The following is a 19599-nucleotide window of genomic DNA, read 5'->3' on the forward strand; positions in this document are numbered from 1 at the left end:
TTGAGCTGTTGGTTTTACTGTTGTTATGTGTGGGCAGAGTTAGGATCAGGAAAACATATTTGATGTGGACAAGAGTGATGATGGTTCTAAGAAAGCTGTTGGAGAACCAGAAGGCTGTTGGAGATTCAGTGGAAGGTTGAGAATAATGTTACAGATTTGATGGTCATCAGCACAGAAGCGTTCCTCCATTGAAGAGAAGACATTGTGGAGACAGAAGAGCAGACGGGAAGGATTCCTCCCTGGTGGGACTAAAGAAGGAGCAGGAAAGTAGGCTGAGAATGAGAGAGATGGGAGTAGCTCATCTGGTGGTTGGTGTTCTAGAATACCATGCCATTGAAAGCAAACACCAGAAATCTGCTTGAGATCAGATCAACTCAGTTATTTATTTTGTGCAAAAGGACAAGCCAGTGTACACTCTGCATTGGGAGACAGAAAACTTACAGCTTGCTAGCAACTAATATTACCATTGCTTAAAAAGAAAGTTGCTCCAGAAAATTATCAAACAAGCAACTGTTACTTGAAAATGTAGGAATCAGAGGACAATTTTTGGAGTTTGCCTAAAACTGTCTCCTTGCCTATTCCCCGAAGAGTTCAAAGTTCTCTTTTAGCGGCTGGGGAAAAATTGCATGAAGCAGTACTTTTGTCTCAGCAATGAAATAATTGATGTGCTTTTATAAAATCTCACTTAAATATTTTATTTTTAGCTTTTCATACTTTAAAATATTTTATTAATTTTGTTTGCTAATGACTTAATGCGAGAATAAAAGTATGTATTTAATATTTCTGTTTTTATAAAATAACTTTTTTTTTTACTGTTTTATGTTTTTAACTTTATATATTTGAATGTATTAAATAGGTAATTTCATAGGTTAAAAAATAAATTCCGAGACATTTAAATTCAATACCATTGCTTCTTGGCCTTTTGGCTAAGATCAAGTGTAAATTCAATACCAGTACACCATTTTGCTCCAGTAATGGCTAGAGTTGATTCATGATATTAATGAGTTGAGAATTTCAAAAGAGCAGGTAGTTTTAAAATATGATAGAGAGTCATGGAGAAAGAGAACTTAAATAAGACCATTTGACTTGGCAAAGGAGAATGTTGTTGGATTTCAAAGAACGATTTCAGCACAATGGAGACAAAAACCAAAGTACAAAGTACAAATTACTAAGTAATTGGTAGGAAGGGGGAAGTGGTGGTTAAAGCCTCTTGTTGGAAAAGCAGAATATCACAAGGGAATTAAATAATGTATAACTGGAAGGGAACGGAGGTAAGATAAAATATTTTGAAAGGAGGAGGACTTTTCTGTCTGTTGACGACAAACAATAGAAGCAATGGTGGAAAGATTAAAGATGTTAGAGAGAAACTTTGTAGTGTAGGGGGCAAAATGGAATTTATTCAGTTGCCAAATGGTTAAGTGGTCATAAGTTTATCAAGAAATAGTGGCTGCAGTAGTAGCTCAAGAAAAGACAATTCTTAGATGTTTTAATTATTTCTAGTAGCCAGTTCCTTGCTTTTTTTTTTTTTTTGTCTCATGCTGGTAGTGTTAGCATATATGGAAGAATCATGTCCACCTTATCTTGGTCTGCTTTTTAAATCCTGCTCCCTCCATATGTGCATGTGCGTCCTACTTTTTCTGAACTTTAGTTCCTAAAGATTTAGACTCTAGCCATAAAAATGTATATGTCTAGCTGGATACTTCGTTTCCAATTTATTTTGACATGTGGTTTTACTTCTCTACTTTATGCTTTAGGTTATAGCAATACGCCCTATCAGGAGGATTACACACATCCCAGGTACTTTAGAAGATGAGGATGAGGATGAAGACAATGATGACATTGTCATGCTAGAGAAAAAAATACGAACATCCAGTATGCCAGACCAGGCCCACAAAGTCTGCGTCAAAGAGATAAAAAGGTAAATTGTAGAAGCTGTTCGTTCACTAGTATTTTCATTTTGCTTATTAACGTTAAAAATTGTTGCTCATGGAAATGAATCTGCCAATTTGCATTACAAAGCTGAGTCATTTGTTTCATATTCTTTGATCTTTCTCCTTTTCTTAAGTTTAGTATAGTCGTGGACCACTCTATTCATCTTACCTTTCCGTTGTCAACTGTTATATTTCTTATCTTTATGGCTTTCCTAATTCTCAGGTTATAGCTGTGATCTGTGGAGTGCTTTTTCCTCTTCATTCTTCCACCAGAATCTGATTCTCAAAATGTTCTTAATACTCCTGAATTAACACCACTTTCACTAGTCTTTTCCTCAAATGCTGAGTATAAATGATACAACTCTTCCACCTACTGTATGCTATCAAACATGACCACTATTGCAACTGCCTTTTCATAGTCTTTTTTTTAAATAAATCTTTATTGGAGTATAATTGCTTCACAATACTGTGTTAGTTTCTGTTGTACAACAAAGTGAATCAGCCATATGCATACACAAGTCCCCCCATCCCCTCCCTCTTGAGCCCCCCTCCCATCCTCCCTATCCCACCCCTCTAGGTCATCACAAAGCACCGAGCTGATCTCCCTGTGCTGTGATGCTGCTTCCCACCAGCCAACTATTTTACGTTCGGTAGTGTATATATGTCGATGCTACTCTCACTTCACCCCAGGTTCCCTCTCCCACCCTGTGTCCTCAGGTCCATTCTCTATGTCTACCTCTTTATTCCTGCCCTGCAACTAGGCTCATCAGTACCATTTTTTTAGATTTCATATATATGCGTTAGCATAAGGTATTTGTTTTTCTCTTTCTCACTTACTTCACTCCGTATGATAGACACTAGGTCCATCCACCTCAGTACAAATAACTCAATTTTATTGTTTCATTTTATGGCTGAGTAATATTCCATTGTATATATGTGCCACATCTTCTTTATCCATTCATCTGTCGATGGACATTTAGGTTGGTTCCATGTCCTAGCTACTGTAGATAGTGCTGCAGTGAATATTGTGGTACATGTGTCTTTTTGAGTTATGGTTTTCTCAGGGTATATGCCCAGTAGTGGGATTGCTGGGTCATATGGTAGTTCTATTTTTAGTTTTTTAAGGAACCTCCATACTGTTTTCCATAGTGGTTGTATCAGTTTACACTCCCACCAACAGTGCAGAAGGGTTCCCTTTTCACCACACCCTTTCCAGCATTTATTGTTTCTAGATTTTTTGATGATGGCCATTCTGGCTGGTGTGAGGTGACACCTCATTGTAGTTTTGATTTGCATTTCTCTAATAATTAGTGATGTTGAGCATCTTTTCATGTGCCTCTTGGCCATCTGTGTCTTCTTTGGTAAAATGTCTATTTAGGTCTTCTGCCCATTTTTTAACTGGATTGTTTGTTTTTTTGATATTGAGCTCCATGAGCTGTTTGTAGATTTTGGAGATTAATCCTTTGTCTGTTTCATTTGGAAATATTTTCTCCCATTCTGAGGGTTGTCTTTTTGTCTTGTTTATGGTTTCCTTTGCTGTGCAAAAGCTTTTAAGTTTATGTCCCATTTGTTTATTTCTGTTTTTATTTCTGTTACTCTAGGAGGTGAGTCAAAAAAGATCTTGCTGTGGTTTATGTCGAAGAGTGTTTTTCCTGTTTTCCTGTAAGAGTTTTATAGTGTCTGGTCTTACATTTAAGTCTTTAATCCATTTGGAGTATATTTTTGTGTATGGTGTTAGGTAGTATTCCTTTTCACAGTCTTAAGACCATATTTTGGGCTTCCCTGGTGGCGCAGTGGTTAAGAATACGCCTGCCAATGCAGGGGACACAGGTCCGAGCCCTGGTCTGGGAAGATGCCACATGCCGCGGAGCAACTAAGCCCGTGCGCCACAACTACTGAGCCTGTGCTCTAGAGCCTGCGAGCCACAACTGCTGAAGCCCGTGCGCCTAGAGCCTGTGCTCCGCAACAAGAGAAGCCACCACAGTGAGAAGCGCACACACCGCACCATAACAAAGAGTAGCCCCGGCTCACCACAACTAGAGAAAGCCCACGCGCAGCAATGAAGGCCCAATGCAGCCAAAAACAAAGACCATATTTTGCTTAGAAATAATGTTTATTCAGTTACTATTTTCTTCCTTAGATTATAAACTCTAGAGGGTAGGGACTGTCACTTCCTCTTTGTACAAGATAAAGTACAGGGGAACCTTGATGACAGGATAGGGTACATGGATTGATTACATTTTCTGGATAATCTCAGGGTTAAATAGAAAACCCATTTTTCCTTTCCATACTTGTAACGTTGTAACTATATTGCATTTTCTTTTATGAGTGAATTGTAATCAACCTAACTGATTGCTCGGTAACTGAAGGTTTGACTTCTGAGGTTCACAGTTAAGAATATAAATGTTGTTGAGGCATATTTTATATCGACTCTGATATTAGTTAATAAATGCGGAACATCTGTTGTGTGCAGAACACCTTATTACGCACTGCATATATTTTGGAAGTTGCATTTTTTTATTAAATATCTGGTGAGCTGACTTCATCTCTGATACAAAACAATATGTAATTATTGTATTATGCATGATTAGGCACTTAAGTAAATCATGGGTAAGTGTGACTTAGACCCTCCCTGTGAGATACTGATACTGATAAGGCCATATTTCAAGGATAGAATCACATATAGTGTTCCCCACCAGTTTGCAAGTATCTGTTTAAAACAAAATAATCATTTTATTAACTAGATTTTTAAAACTTTTTTCAGATTTGTTTAGCCAAAAATGCATGATATATCTGGCCATGAAAGGGAGATATACTTGGGTTTTCTGTTTTACAGAATTTTTCTATGTTCTTGAACAGATTTGCTATGTATTCTTTCCACACAGGCTCAAAAAAATGCCTCAGTCGATGCCAGAATATGCTCTGACTAGAAATTATTTAGAACTTATGGTGGAACTTCCCTGGAACAAAAGTACAACTGGTGAGCAAACAAAGTAACACCTTTTTTTGCGGTCCGATTGTCACTCAGGAAGCTCAAGCAAATTCTGTTGAAATACTCCCCATAGACTTCCTGTTATAGTAGTTCATGATGTAAACTATTTAGAGACCAAACTTGTGTCATGTAGGTTTTAGGATGAAAAGGAAAAGAAGGTGCTTCATGGAAGTACCTTTCGCCTAATTTTGGAGAAAGTAAGATTTTCTGTAATTGGTGAAAAATGTGTTTCTCAATACCAATAGTCAGACAATAAACTTTTATATTTATGTGCTCTTTGTCAGGAACATAGGAAAACAAAACAGTTTTGAGGTAGTTGGCAGTAAGTGCCAACTCAGTACTAGAGACAGTACATCTTTTATGTTTTCTAAAGGAAATAATTACATATAAAGGCAGGATAACAGTGGAACAGTTTTACCATTTGGAAGTTTGTTTTTCTCCCACTAGAACTTATTTAAAGAGTTTAAATTCTTTTCATCTCTCTATCCTTCAGTAGAATTTTTCTACCTATCAGGAGCATTTTATACCAGTTTTCTTATGTATTTGTTATGTATTTTCTCTTGGGGTAAGAATATACTCAATCGTCTTTCAGAATCTTCAGAATCATTTTATTTGAATTTATGTCTGTTATTGGACACTCTTTTGTCAAGTTTACATACAAGGTTTGTTGAGTTCAGCAGGGGGTTGATTGCCTGAACTACTTTTGGCATAAGTATAGCTGTATGGTTGACTTTTGAAAATTGAACAGATATATTATCCTGGCTAATAAAACTCTTACATTTAAAACAATGCTAGAAATTTTGAAGCATTAGCCCTAAAATGCACGTTTATGCCCCACATGAGGTATGATATACATACTAGATTTCAGGATGTTGAATTTTTAATATTAAAAAATACTTTTCTAAAAAAAAAATACTTTTCGGTTAATCTACAGAGGACCATGCTGTCTGGTATTGAGCATTCAAAAAAATTATTTTTGTCTCAAAGAGGGCCCAGAATGAAGCATATTTGTGTTAACTATGCTGGGGCAGTGTTAAGGTTAAAACAACCCTATATTAATTAGGTTTTTTTTGATAGGCTCACTTAACACATTAATGTGTGTGGCTAAAATTTTATATATAAATGGAATGATATAGTATGTGCCCCCCCTTTTATTGGTTCCGTCACTCAGCATAATTATTTTAAAGCTCATCCATGTTACTGCATATATCAGTAGTTGATTTATCCATTTACCTGTTGTTGGACATGTAGTTTTTTGGCAACTGTATATACAGCTGCTGTGGACTATGTCGGTAAATTTATTTCTTAATTTATTTCATGTTTACATTCATGACAGAATATTGCCCTCTAGTTGACGTTGTTTTACCAGAAAAACTGAAGCTGAATTTCTTAGTTTCATTCTTAATTCAAAATTTTCTAGAAATGCCGTAGTAAGATAAATGCAGGGGAGCATGCATTCCCATTGAATTAGCCCCTAGTTGTCACTTGGTCAGTTTGAGTTCTGATGTCTGTCTGGATCTAGCTGGGCTGTTAGGAAATACATTTTGGTTCAGATCGCTTCAGTTAACTCCTCACACTCCATTGCCTACTTTTAAGTGAAGTGGTCCTATTCTGTGAGATTTGGAGAGGGTCCTGCTCCCTGTTAGTTTAGACCTGGGAAAGAAAGTTACATTTAAACTTTACATGTTTGGGCTTCCCTGGTGGCGCAGTGGTTGAGAGTCCGCCTGCCGATGCAGGGGACACGGGTTTGTGCCCCGTTCCGGGAAGATCCCACATGCCGCGGAGCGGCTGGGCCCGTGAGCCATGGCCGCTGAGCCTGCGCGTCCGGAGCCTGTGCTCCACAACGGGAGAGGGCCACAACAGTGAGAGGCCTACTACAGCAAAGAAAAAAAAAAAAAAAGTAAACTTTACGTGTTTAACTGCTCTGATTTCATTTCATCTGTGTGAAATGAAACATCTTCCATTTTGGTGTGTGTTTGATAGGTATTTTTTTGTGTCATTGATGGAGTGGTGGTAATTTCCAAACCCTGTTATTTTCTCTGTTGACAGTAGGGCTAGCGCACAATGTGAAGCAGCACATCTAGGTAACTTGGTAACACCAGGGGTCTTGTTTTGAAATTTTGGTGTTCTTTTGGTAATGTTTTTCTGTGCTTCAGGATTTATTTTAACTGATGACTTAAGAGAAATGCAGGGTGTATATAGTATAATGGCCTGAGAATATTAAAATTGCAGGTTTTATTATTTACTATTAGTAGCCTAGTAAATTGCTCTTGGCTTCCTCCCCTTCCCACTTGTCCTATTTGTAAAGTGAAATTAATTAGTAGCTAGGAATTTTTGTCAGGTTCATACAATGTAATTGTGGAGAGTTGAGGGCAAAATGTTTATTTGAATGCAGAGTGCTAGCTCCCATTCTTCACTGAAATAGCCAAGAAAATATGAAAACAAGGCAAAGCTTTTTTTTTTTTTCCTTTACAGCTCAGAGAGTTTCTGCTGGATGTGGTCAGCATTAGAGACACATAGCACTCATGTACCCATCACGAAAACACTTCTCATTGTTCATCATTTCAGTGGAGAACTGAAGATAGGTAAATTGTGGTACAGAAGTAGTCATGTTGAGCTTCTAAACCAGTACTATATAGACTTAGGTCTAAATAGTTATGAGTAAGATCATAAAACTGTGAAAATGTCTTTCATAATTCTTGTAAAGGGAAGCTTACCTAAGTAGAGATTATCAAAAGCAGAAAGGAAAGCAGAGAGGAACGAGTTGGAGGAAATAAGTTTGATTTTCCATCTTGAATGGAGGGAGCCAGTAGATGCCATTTCAATCTTCTAATTGTAAATAGAAAAATATATGTTCATGTAAGTTTTAAATTTTTTATGTTTAATCACAGGTATTATTCATAATAGGAAACACACATTCTGAATCATTAAAAATAATATTCAGAAAAGATACATCCTGTATAGAAAAGATATACAACAGTACGTAACATGGAAATTATCTTTCCTTAAAAGTTTGAAAGAACTTTTAAAATTGTCTTTACGTGGCATATTAGAAGAAATTCCTTCACTATTTTCATTTTTTCCTAAAGTACATAGAAGTCTATTCTTAGTTTACTAAATGTTAATTAGGAATGGATGTTGCGTACAACAAGTGCCTTTTTAGGTACAAAATGACATTTTGATGGAAGGTGTTTCTCCTTGGACATGATGATATAATAAATATGTTGATAACTGAATATTGAACCATCTTTGCATAACTAAAATAAATCCCACTGGGACTTAGTAGATTACTCTTTGAATAGATTTGATTTACAAGCATTTTAATATTTAGAGCTGTGCAAAATGGAATTGGTCTGAAGTGTGTTTGTTTGTTTGTTTGTTTACTATGGTAGGTTTTAGTGTTAGGGTTAGCATCATGAAACAGGAAACTTTCCACATTTCATTTATTCATATATTCATTGGTTGGCTTCTGAAGCCAGGAAAGGGAAAGAAATTTTATTCTTCCCTTTCCAAATCACTCAGCCAGGACTGTGACTAAAATGAATAGTACTATAATTAAATTACATACATTACAGCTTACCTGGGTTTTTGTAGACTAGCTTGGGAACCAAACTACCATTTAAGGCATTTTTTTTTTTTCTTGTAGGAAAAATATATAACGGGTTCCAAATAACTGATTGAAAGAGTGGACTTGTGTGTGTTTTTCTCTCTTCCATTTTCTTCTTCACTGTCAGTATTGTGGCTGTGGATTATCCTCTAGCTGCCACCCAGCTGATGAATTCCTTTTGGCTTCCATGACCTAGTGTTTAATCTGTGATTATTTCAGAGCCTGAAGCACATCAGTAAACCTAATGAAAGCTTGGCTCTAGAAACAGGGCCTAATTCATACATTTCTGGTGAGACTTTAATGGATAGAACTTAGGCAGTTCTTTATGTCTTAATTTTTTTTTGACTTAATTTTCTTTTTGACCCAGCCCTTCTGTTTTAGAAGATTAGCTGAAGGAAATAATTACAGATATATGTGGAGATTTAGTTACAGGGATGCACAGTGAAGCATGCTTTATAACTGTAAAGATTTGTGGATAACCTAAATGCTCAGCAATAGGGAATTAGTTAAATGAGTGTGGATAATTAAGTAATGGAATAATATGTACCCACTAAACTGTTACTGAACAATACATTTGACACTGAAAGATGTCTGTAATAAGTGAAAAAACATTTTACAAAACTTGAAGACCCATATAATCTTAGTTTGAAAAATAGGTATGTAAGCGTGTGTGCACGCATACACACACACACTCACCCCCTCACACACAGAATCTGGAATAATACGTACTGAAGTGAAGGTAGTGATGTTCTCTAGGGGAGAAATGAAATTATGGGTGACTATTTCCTTCTCCTTTTATTAGTGTCATAGGGTTTTCTGGAATGAGCATATATAACTAATTGTAATAAGAAAAAAACACTTAAAAAAAAAGAACAAATGCCAGCACAAATAGAATATGTAGAAATTATGTCTCCATAGAAATGTGTATCTAGAAAATCATTCCAAATGAAATGAGTATTAACTCCTTGAGTTTTTAATTATGTAGTGTCTACTATTTCTGTAAGTACTAAATCTTTTTAAGCAAGAAAACCAAGTCCGGGTCTCCCTGAAGACTCATTTAGAAGAAACCAAGCCTGTTCTTGTCACATCTTTTTTCAAAAAACTATTTTGACTCTTACCAGCCTGGAAAGGAGTTCTCCCATTGAAAAATTCCACATGCTCAGATTGTTTCTGTTGGGTTGCTTGACAGACCGTCTGGACATTCGAGCAGCTCGGATTCTTCTGGATAATGACCATTATGCCATGGAAAAATTGAAGAAAAGAGTGCTGGAATACTTGGCTGTCAGACAGCTGAAAAACAACCTGAAGGGCCCCATTCTGTGCTTTGTCGGCCCTCCTGGCGTTGGTAAAACAAGCGTGGGAAGATCAGTGGCCAAGACTCTGGGCCGAGAGTTCCACAGGATCGCACTTGGAGGCGTGTGTGATCAATCTGACATTCGAGGACATAGGTAGAATACTTCTCGGTTTAATCTCTGATTTCCTTCCTTTTCATTTGTCTAGAGCCACCCCCCCCTCCCCAGCACCACCAAAAGCCAAGGCATAATGTATATCTTTTTCTTAAAGGCCTCTTTGTGTTACCTTGAATGGAAAGGACATTTATGGTACTTACCTGCTAGTCTAAAGCCTCTACCGTCAGGGTATACCCAAACTAACCTTGATGTCTGTGTGACGGTGGATGTGGGGGTGGGGTGGCGTCTGTGCCTCAGCTTTCCTGGAATCTCATTTGAATGCAATTATAAATTAGTTATAATTAAATATTATATTTTTATATTTATTTTGGCCCAATAGCATTTCATAAATAATGACCCATAACTTTTAGAGTTTAAGGAATAAGTGCAATAGCAGGCAAGTAGGAGGAGGTAAGAAATCTTTGATAACAAATTTATTATGTTTGCATTTTAAACTTTCTTTCAAGGAGGCTGGGTTGCAGTGTGAGTATGAATAATAAGGAGAAAAGATAATAAAGGCTTTGCATTTTTGATACCCTTTCTATAAAAATACATTAAACTGTAAGAACTGTGTCTCTGATTAATCTGACATTATTAGAATGAGATTTGCATGTTATGTTCGTTGTTTTGTTCTCGGTGGCTCATATCGGAAGATGCTTTGGGAAAGCATGAACCTCTGTTTCATAGTTGCAAGTTGTGAGAAAACATACCTATAGCTTATGTGTTAAGGAACATTTAAAAATGTAGAACATTTAAAAATGTAGAAATTATGAACTGATTAAAAGAATATGATGTTGTATACCTGAGACTAATATAATGTAATATGTCAATTATATCTCAGTTAAAACAATTTTTTTGAAAGAAGGCATGTAACTTTGAGTAGAAAGTAATTAAACTGAAGATAAAACTTCTAACCTCAAGATCATAAACTCAATCTTAAAGTTGTAAAAGCATTGCAGGTTATAAGTGGGGGCTTTGGCAGGCAGGCCAGTGCAAGCAGTGAACAACTGCCAGTGGCCAAGGGTAATTTAAATGCATATTTACAGTTTGGTGAATATGGATTAAACTTGGATTGTGGGGAAAAGAAAAGAATACGATGCTTTTATAACATCTTATTTTCCATTTGCCTTATTCATGGAATCCTTAGGCAGGGATGGGAAACTATTTCAGAAACTTTTTCATGAAAAATGGTTCTTTTTATTCTCTTTTATTTGCTTATTTACAATTCTTACGCATTGAAGAAAAAGCATTCCAAGATTTTAGTAAATAAGCAATGAGGACTGCAAATTAGGTCAGGGAATTGATTTGGGTCAGTTTTTCTGGCAATTTCAAATCATGTTTTTGTTGCCTAGACTTTCTTATTCTCACATGTGCCACTAGAGGCTGTAGTTTGCTTTTGTAAAGAAATTGGCATCGTGGGCCCATCCTGGAGAAGCTAGATCTAGGACCTAAATCTTCTGATTTATGCTACAGAGCTTTAGGGAGGTGTTCTGCATGCAAGAGACTTGATTCCTGCACTCAGAGTTGTCTTAGTTTATTTCTTCCTTTTATTATCTGTGGCACAGTATTGTGTGATATTTGATGGAATTTAGAGAGTGAGTTTGTGGAGTTACTGTCATGTGAAATTAATGTCATGGGCACATGACATGTAGGTATTTGTCCTTATTTCTTCCTACATTGGTATTGATTATTCAGTAAGGCTTGGAGAGTGCTTAGTGCCCAGCACACCCTGTGCATTCAATAAAAATTAGATTTCATTATTATTTTAATTCTCAATTCTCAGGAGGACAAGTTTAGATTTATAAGCTTCAATATGACTTTTTATAAAATTCAATCTGATTCTTAAATTGTACCTAAAATATCCTGTTTTGGGCATTATTATTTAATTTATGTGGCAGAATTGTGGAAAATGTTTTTTTATGATGCCTGCTGGTAGGCAGTATGTAATGTCATAATCCCCACCACTTCTTATGAGCATTGTTGGGTTTAAACAGATCTCTGTTTTCAATCTTTACTGAAACTGATAGACCTAAAATTTGTTCTCTTTTTTCAAGTGAGTATCCTTTCCTGTGTGTGACTATTGTTAAGAGGATTGAACCTAAAGAAAATGAGAATTTATTTTCTTTATGAGTCTTTTGTGAAAGGAGCTTGTGTATTTTCCTAAAATATGTGTAAATATAAGCTTTTTAGAAATGTGTGGGACTTCCCTGGTGGCGCAGTGGTTGAGAGTCCGCCTGCCGATGCAGGGGACACGGGTTCATGCCCCGGTCCAGGAAGATCCCACATGACACGGAGCAACTAGGCCCGTGAGCCATGGCCGCTGAGCCTGCGCGTCCGGAGCCTGTGGTCTGCAACGGGAGAGGCCACAACAGTGAGGGACCCGCGTACCGCAAAAAAAAAAAAAAAAAAAAAAGAAATGTGTGGTGGGAATTGAGGTTATGATTGTTGCCAAATAAAAGGTTTGTGGGTTTGTCTATGACTCATTCTACTAAGCCTGATTTTTGATACACCTTGCTGGTAAGCATGTACTCACTAGCCATCCCTGTACCAGATGTTTCACTAAACACTAGAGCCATCTGCCCTTGTGCTACTGGGGACTTATTACCCAGCTACCCACTGAATTATCAAAGCCTGGTGAAAATTTCTGTTTGAAAACCTGTTTGGAAGCAGGTGGAGCGTGGGGTGTGGTGGTTAAGGGGAGGGGGTTGAGAGCAGAGTATGCGCTTGTGTCAGAGTTGCGGGTTGGAGGAGGTGATAGGAGGGGAAAGAACGGCAGAGGATTATAGCACAGCCACGGGGTGGAGTGTGTGGGCATTTGGGAACACCCAGGTCTTGGCATTTAAGTACCGGTCACATGCCCACAAGTAGAGTTCATGCAGAGTTTTGTTTTTCCCCAGCTTGTGAGTAGGCACCACTGTTCTGCAGCCTTAAAATAGCCAAGGAAAAACAGAGCTGCGTTCTGTTATCTTCCTTGCTTATTCTCGATTCTGTCACTCACTTTCCCCATTTTCCCATGCATGGAGCTCCAGCCTTTTGGTAGAAGTACCTGTTTATGTGGAGTAAGGTGCTAATAAGTTAGGAATTTATTTTTAAAACAACCTAAGATATGTCTTTTAGAGTTAAAACGATAATGAGGTGAAAGATGGGGAAGAAAAAAAAAGACTTGGTTTACATTTAAATCTTAAACTGGGAAAATATAGTGATCTGACTAAATATTGGCCCATTGTTTTGGTTCATATTATTTTAAGTGGATAAGAGGAAGAATAGTCATGTTTATGCTCCATATTAACTAATGCATTTTTTTCAATTTAACATTTCTCATTATCTCCATTGGGATTTTTCTGTCTACTTTTATAAGCCATAGAATCTCTCTTCCCATCTATCAGTTTTTATGACTTACATTTTTATATTTAAATATTATATTTAAATAATTTAAATCAGTTCATAGACATTAAGTATAAAGTGACTTCTTTTAGGATGAAGTTTTTTGAAATCATGTTTCTATAAGGATCTTTTTTCATTAGCTGTTCCTCAGTGAAATATACTACTGTTGCGATATTTCTCAAGTTATTGTTGAGAGTAACTGGAAGTCACTGACCAGCTGTTTGTTCAGATGATAAAGTTCTATCATTGTAAGGAATTCTTGGCTCAATTCTTAAACAAGATGAGAAGAAAAATGAACTTTTCTTTCCACATTGATAAATTTTCATATGTAACCTGAAATAATGATGTTTTAAATAAATTTGCTGTTTCATTATTAGGGAAAAATACCTGAAGCAGCAAGCCTTTAAAATATTTTTAGCATGGTATGCCAGACATGTTACGGTTTGCTCACTAGCCTCCTTTATAACCTATATTTGTATGCAGCTCTTCTTTTTTTTTTTTTTTGCGGTACGCGGGCCTCTCACTGCCGTGACCTCTCCCGTTGCGGAGCACAGGCTCCGGACGCGCAGGCTCAGCTGCCATGGCTCATGGGCCCAGCCGCTCCGCGGCATGTGGGATCTTCCCGGACCGGGGCACGAACCTGCGTGCCCTGCATCGGCAGGCGGACTCTCAACCACTGCGCCACCAGGGAAGCCCTGCAGCTCTTCTTTGCCTCCGAAGAACTTTCAGGTTATCTTGAGGCCCCAGCCCAAGGCTTCCTCCATTAAGATAAGTGCAGTCAGTGATGATCCTATTCTCCTCTGAACTGACTACGTACTGTCTATTGTGCTCTTCAGTGATCAAATAATACAGGCCTCTGGCATTTCTAATATATTCCTATAGAGGTAAAACATAGATATATTAAAAGTAGGAGCTCTGTAGGGTAGGCGTTTTCACATGTCTTATACTCCTCTGTATCAGTCTGTGCTGCCAAGCACAGTGCCAAACGTGGTAAGTGCTCTCTAAGTGCTGCGTGAGTTCAAGTAGGATTAAAACGTGTTGGAAGTCATGCAGTCCTTTAGATGAGCACATCCATGCAAATGATTTAGGAATGACTGCTGTAAGAACAATTTGATTTGTTTAGACATGCTATATTAAAGACTATTTTTAGTTCCTTAAAGACTTTTTCTTTTTTAAAAAGAAATCATTAGGATCTCTTTTAGGTTTATTACTTTTGCCAACTTGAGAGGTATATATGTACACCCTTGGTAGAAAATTAGAAAAATAAAAGGAAAAAAATTCTCATGTTTTTCTACCATACAAAGGTAATCACCTTTAACATTTTATTTCCTGCCCAACTTTTCATTGGGCAGCTTTTGCCATTTTTTTTAAAGCAACAGAATTATCCTACCCTTTCCACTTAGCATTGTAACATAAACTTTTTATATTACAGATTGTTTGTAAATATCACTTTAATAGTTTGTGTTATAGCCCATAAGAGCTCCTTAATTGGATAGGCATGAAAAAATTGATGGTAAATGCCTGCTTTTCCCCCTCTCTACATGCTGGAAAAGAGGTGAGTAAAACACCCCTTATTCCTGACATTTATCCTGATATCCTTGGCAGTGACAGAATGACCAGCTTCTTGGATTACATTAGATTTGAATATATCTAGGGATGATGCAGAGTAGTAAAATAGTTGGTTACCATAGAGCTGTAAATAGATGATATTGTAATTTTGTGTAGTTGTTTTTTGAAGTATAACACAGACTACTTTTTGGAAAATTAAAAATGCTGATCTTGTAAATTAAAATTTTGAACTGTATAGACACTTTTGTTTTTGTGTATCTTATACACTAGTTGAATTGTCCTGATAAACCTGTGAACTGCCTGTAATAATTATACTTATGAATCCATATGTTATTTAGTTCACTTGTGTACTTTAAGAAAAACTCCTAGGTAATTACGTATTCAGGCTGAATAATAAGTAATTAAAATGATACATTCTTTGCAGACTTTCCTATATTGTGCTACATTGCTTTCTAGATGTTGTATCACAAGGAAGAACATAGAAAAGACAGTATTTTGCCCTCAAAAAAGTTATAGTTTGTAAAAGAATACTAGTTTCATTTATTTCCTACTTAATGTAGTTTCTCAGTAGGATATTTTGGTATGCTAATTTGTTCTTTTAAATGTTTGTGTTTGTTGAGTGATGTTGAAAGAGAACATTTTCATTTGTGTGTTGCTACATTTTTCACCGTCGGATTCATATTCCAAAGATTTATTCAAAGTTTATTCTGTAACTTCAGTTAGTGAATTGCCTGTTACGCATACTTTGTGGCAAAAGACAAGCACATTATAGATATTTTCAGTAGCTTACAGGCTCTGATAATAGTTGTCTTGGTTTGACATCTAGACTAGTGGTACACATTTGAGGACGTCACCTGTGATTAAGGAACTCTGGAGGCATTGAGCACACTTGTTGCTGTTGTAACTGAGCAAAGGGCTCGTTTGCTCACAGCACAGAAAGCTGAGCTCTGACAGTGGGTTTGTAGCAAAGGAAGGGTTTATTGCAGGGCGCCAAGCAAACGCATGGGAGACAAACCCCAGATCCAATTCCAGTTGATCTTTGACTGAGGGTTTTTTTAAAAGGCAAAGAACAAAAAGGCTGGGGTTAATTATCTTGTGACATTTCCTAATCATAGTTTCAGGAGTCAGGATGTCTCTGGTTTACAATTCTCTGGCCAGGTAGTCCCTGGCTCATCTTGCCCTGGAGAAATAACCTGAGTTTGTATGTTAATGATAAGATCTATAACAGTGATTTCAGTACATTAACAATGTTATTGACAACAGCAATTTCAGTCATCCGACTCTGGTTGACCAGTGTTGGCAGGATTGAGGTCAGAGGGGATAAGAAAAGGAGTAAAGTTTTGGATAGAGAGATTAATCATAAACTCGGTAAGAGAACTTGGTTTGGGGGGCTTGGTTTCACTATGAAAAGACATTTATAAGAGTTGCTTCTGGAACTTACCTGGTGGCGCAGTAGTTAAGAATCTGTCTGCCAATGCAGGGGACATGGGTTCGAGCCCTGGTCTGGGAAGATACCACATGCATAGCAGAGCAACTAAGCCCGTGCGCCACAACTACTGAGCTACTGAAGCCCGCGCGCCTAGGGCCCATCCTCCGCAAAATGAGAAGCCCACGCACCGCAATGCCGGGCGCACAGCAACAAAGATCCAACGCAGCCAAAAAAAAAAAAAAAAATTAATTGAAAAAAAAAGAGTTGCTTCCATGAGACAGAGATTGAAATGGGATCCAAATTTAGGTGTATTGATTTCTGCTTTTGTATTTTTTCTAGGAAATTAGAAGTTGACTTTAAGTAGCTATTACTAATAACAATTATAATTAACATCTTTTGAAAGCTTACCATGTGCCACGTACTGTGCTTTGTGCTTTACCTATTATGTTCTCTCGTGATCTCATATAATCCATCAGGTTGGCACTGTTACTATCCCCATTTTAGCAGATGAGGAAACTGAGGCTTGGGTCATGTTATTTATGCAAAGCAGTACTCAGAGACTTATATGACCTTAACAATGGTGATAGAAAGATACTTTGGGTGCTATCATTGTTGATCTGTTGTCCTTAAACAAATAGGAGAAACAAACTTTTGTTTGGGGAACAATCTTACAACTCTATATGTGGCATCTAATCTGTATTTAGACCTACTTTCTGTCCTCAGAATGCTCACTGACTCTTTAGTGGAGGCAATATGCTTGGTACCCATGGATAAAACCTAGGTTGTAAGTATGAATCAGGCAAATTGTAGGGCCAGTAAATGTTGCAGACATTACAGTATTGGAAAGATCACTTTGTGAGGGGTGGTCAGGAAAAGTTTGGTAGAATTTCTGGGATTTACCTAGGTGGGGAGAGTATTAAGGGCAGGAAGTCACCATATTAACAAAGATAAAAAAGCGTAAGGGCTATTAATAGGACCTTTATTGTGGATGAAGCAAGAGCATAAGGGCAGCAAGTTAGGAAAGCTGGTGGGGACTGGATTGTGAAGAGCCTTGAATTCCAGACAAAGGAATTTGGACCTTATTCTCTAGGTTCTGGGAAGCAGTAGAAAGTTTAGGAGGAGTTGTTTGTATACTGTGACTAGTACCTAGATTTCCGCTTCTTCTTTAGAAAGGGCAGCTGCCTAGAATATTATTTTCTCTCCATGACTTTAGGTCTAGAATTGCAAGTACCTGTTTTTGAAATCTGCCTATCAAAAGCAGTAAGGGAAAATAAATTAATGCCCTTTCTTTTAAGGAATGACCCTTAGAGGCTTTGAGGTTTTTTTGTTTTGTTTTTAATTTCCCTTCCCTGCTTATTCACAGAAGGCTGACAAATCTGTAAGTTCTCTAGAGAGAGAATTTCAGAGAATTTATTAATCGTGAGTCTTGTCGTTCCTATATCCTGTTCTGAAATCTTGAAGTGTGCTAACTCCTTATTATAAGTTGACAGTATTTACTGTATCTGGTTCCAGGGCCTTGATCACTCCCCAAGATGAAAGGCATTCCCACGATATTTTTAAGGCTTTCTTGTCTTTTCAAAGGTCACTGTTTACTCTGTCCTACTTTATACCAGTCATGTGGCAGAACTGCTCCGTGAGCTGGCTTTGTGCAGATCATGAGATACGGCCGCTGTTCCACTTGCCCTTGGTTTGTTTCTTGCAGGCATTCACCCTTTTATGCCTGTTCACAAACAGCATTTGATTTGCTCATGGCTTAGGCAGCAAGGTTGTAACTAAAATTAGTAAACTGCTGCTTAAAATAAAGTTTTGCTGGCTTTGTAGAAAAGGCACTTTTTTCAGTTTGACAAGCATATTTTTATTTCATGTCACGTTGTGCATTTGTCAATTATGTAGATGATTCTTGTTGAGATATGTTAAAGCAGCCTCTAACATTTGAATGCATGACCTAATGTCTGGCTGAGCTTGGTTATGCCAATCAGTGTATATAGGGTGAACACAGTTTTATTCAAAAGGCCAGAATTAATGGAATTTTGATATAAATACTGTTGGCCCCAGGTCCTCTTACTACAGTGAATAACAAATTATTCCTTCTGAATATAAAAAAGTTGGAATTTTTCTTTCTTTTTTTGGGGAGAGGCCTACATTTTGAGTGGTCCTTTGAACCAATTCTGATTTCCTTTATGAAGATGGTGATGATGTTTTAGCCAGTTCTGAGTCAGCCATTTCAGTTTGTAAGAAGGTAGTTATGTTGGGGTTTGGTAAGTGCCAGGGAGGTGCCCAGAAAAACTAAGAAAAATGTGGGAATTAAATTCATAGGACTCTTTGGAAGTTTTAGAATCTCAAAGAGTAAGAATCATAACTATGTGATTTAAGGATAATTTTTTTCAGTTTCACTAAGTGGCAAAAATTAGATACAGTGTTTCTAATATCATGGGTAATTTACAGCCAGAATTCAATAGAAAATAAGATAAGAATTGAATCTCGTAACTCTTTGATGTATCACAGGGCTTTTAAAATTTACAGTATCTCTTTGCTATATTCCTGTGATAACTAAATGACTGTTTCCCAGTCCAGAGTTTCGATTTCTGAGTGATACTGCTCTGCCATCTCCCTGTTGCTAATCTACTATTCGCCTTCCGCAGACGCACCTATGTTGGCAGCATGCCTGGCCGGATAATCAATGGCTTGAAGACTGTTGGGGTGAACAATCCAGTGTTCCTGTTAGATGAGGTGGACAAACTAGGAAAAAGTCTACAGGGTGATCCTGCAGCAGCTCTGCTTGAGGTAAGATTTAGGAAATTCCCTGTCTGTAATCACACTGGAAGAGTATGGGTGGGTGAGAGTAGATAGTCATATTTAGGGAACATATACATTGATGTGGGTTTAACCATGGGAAAAACACTTTGATACAAACTGAAACCTGAAGCCATTTGATATTTAAATTAAAATGTCATAGAGATTTTCTTTTTTCTTTTTCTAATAATTCCCCTCATTTCCTTCTTTGTTTTTATCAAGTAGTTTAAGAAAAATTTTATGCATATTTATTGTTTAGAGACCAGTTGTTCTATAAGATTGTTACAAAAAACAGCAAGCACGTCTCCTCCCTGGGGTGCCTTATTTCCTCTTCTGCACTTTGATCCTCTGACTTTTAGTTGATTAGTCCATTTTCTAGAGATCATGGCTGTACTGCTTTCTTGATTTTAGAGTTTTTGGCATTATAGATTCCTATCTATAGGAGA

General features: G+C 37.2%; 1 protein-coding gene across 2 annotated transcripts in view; it reads left to right on the forward strand.

Moving 5' to 3' along the window:
- LONP2 (lon peptidase 2, peroxisomal) overlaps nt 1–19599 on the forward strand; it is a 95811-nt gene that overhangs the window by 13845 nt on the left and 62367 nt on the right. For both annotated transcript variants that reach the window (XM_067718747.1, XM_067718748.1), the window contains 4 exons: nt 1755–1918; nt 4817–4911; nt 9720–9978; nt 19003–19144. In XM_067718747.1, coding sequence (XP_067574848.1) covers nt 1755–1918; nt 4817–4911; nt 9720–9978; nt 19003–19144 — 660 coding nt within the window. The remainder of the gene's footprint in view (nt 1–1754; nt 1919–4816; nt 4912–9719; nt 9979–19002; nt 19145–19599) is intronic.

The sequence above is a fragment of the Pseudorca crassidens genome, chromosome 20 (assembly GCF_039906515.1).
Source record: "Pseudorca crassidens isolate mPseCra1 chromosome 20, mPseCra1.hap1, whole genome shotgun sequence".
NCBI lineage: Eukaryota > Metazoa > Chordata > Mammalia > Artiodactyla > Delphinidae > Pseudorca > Pseudorca crassidens.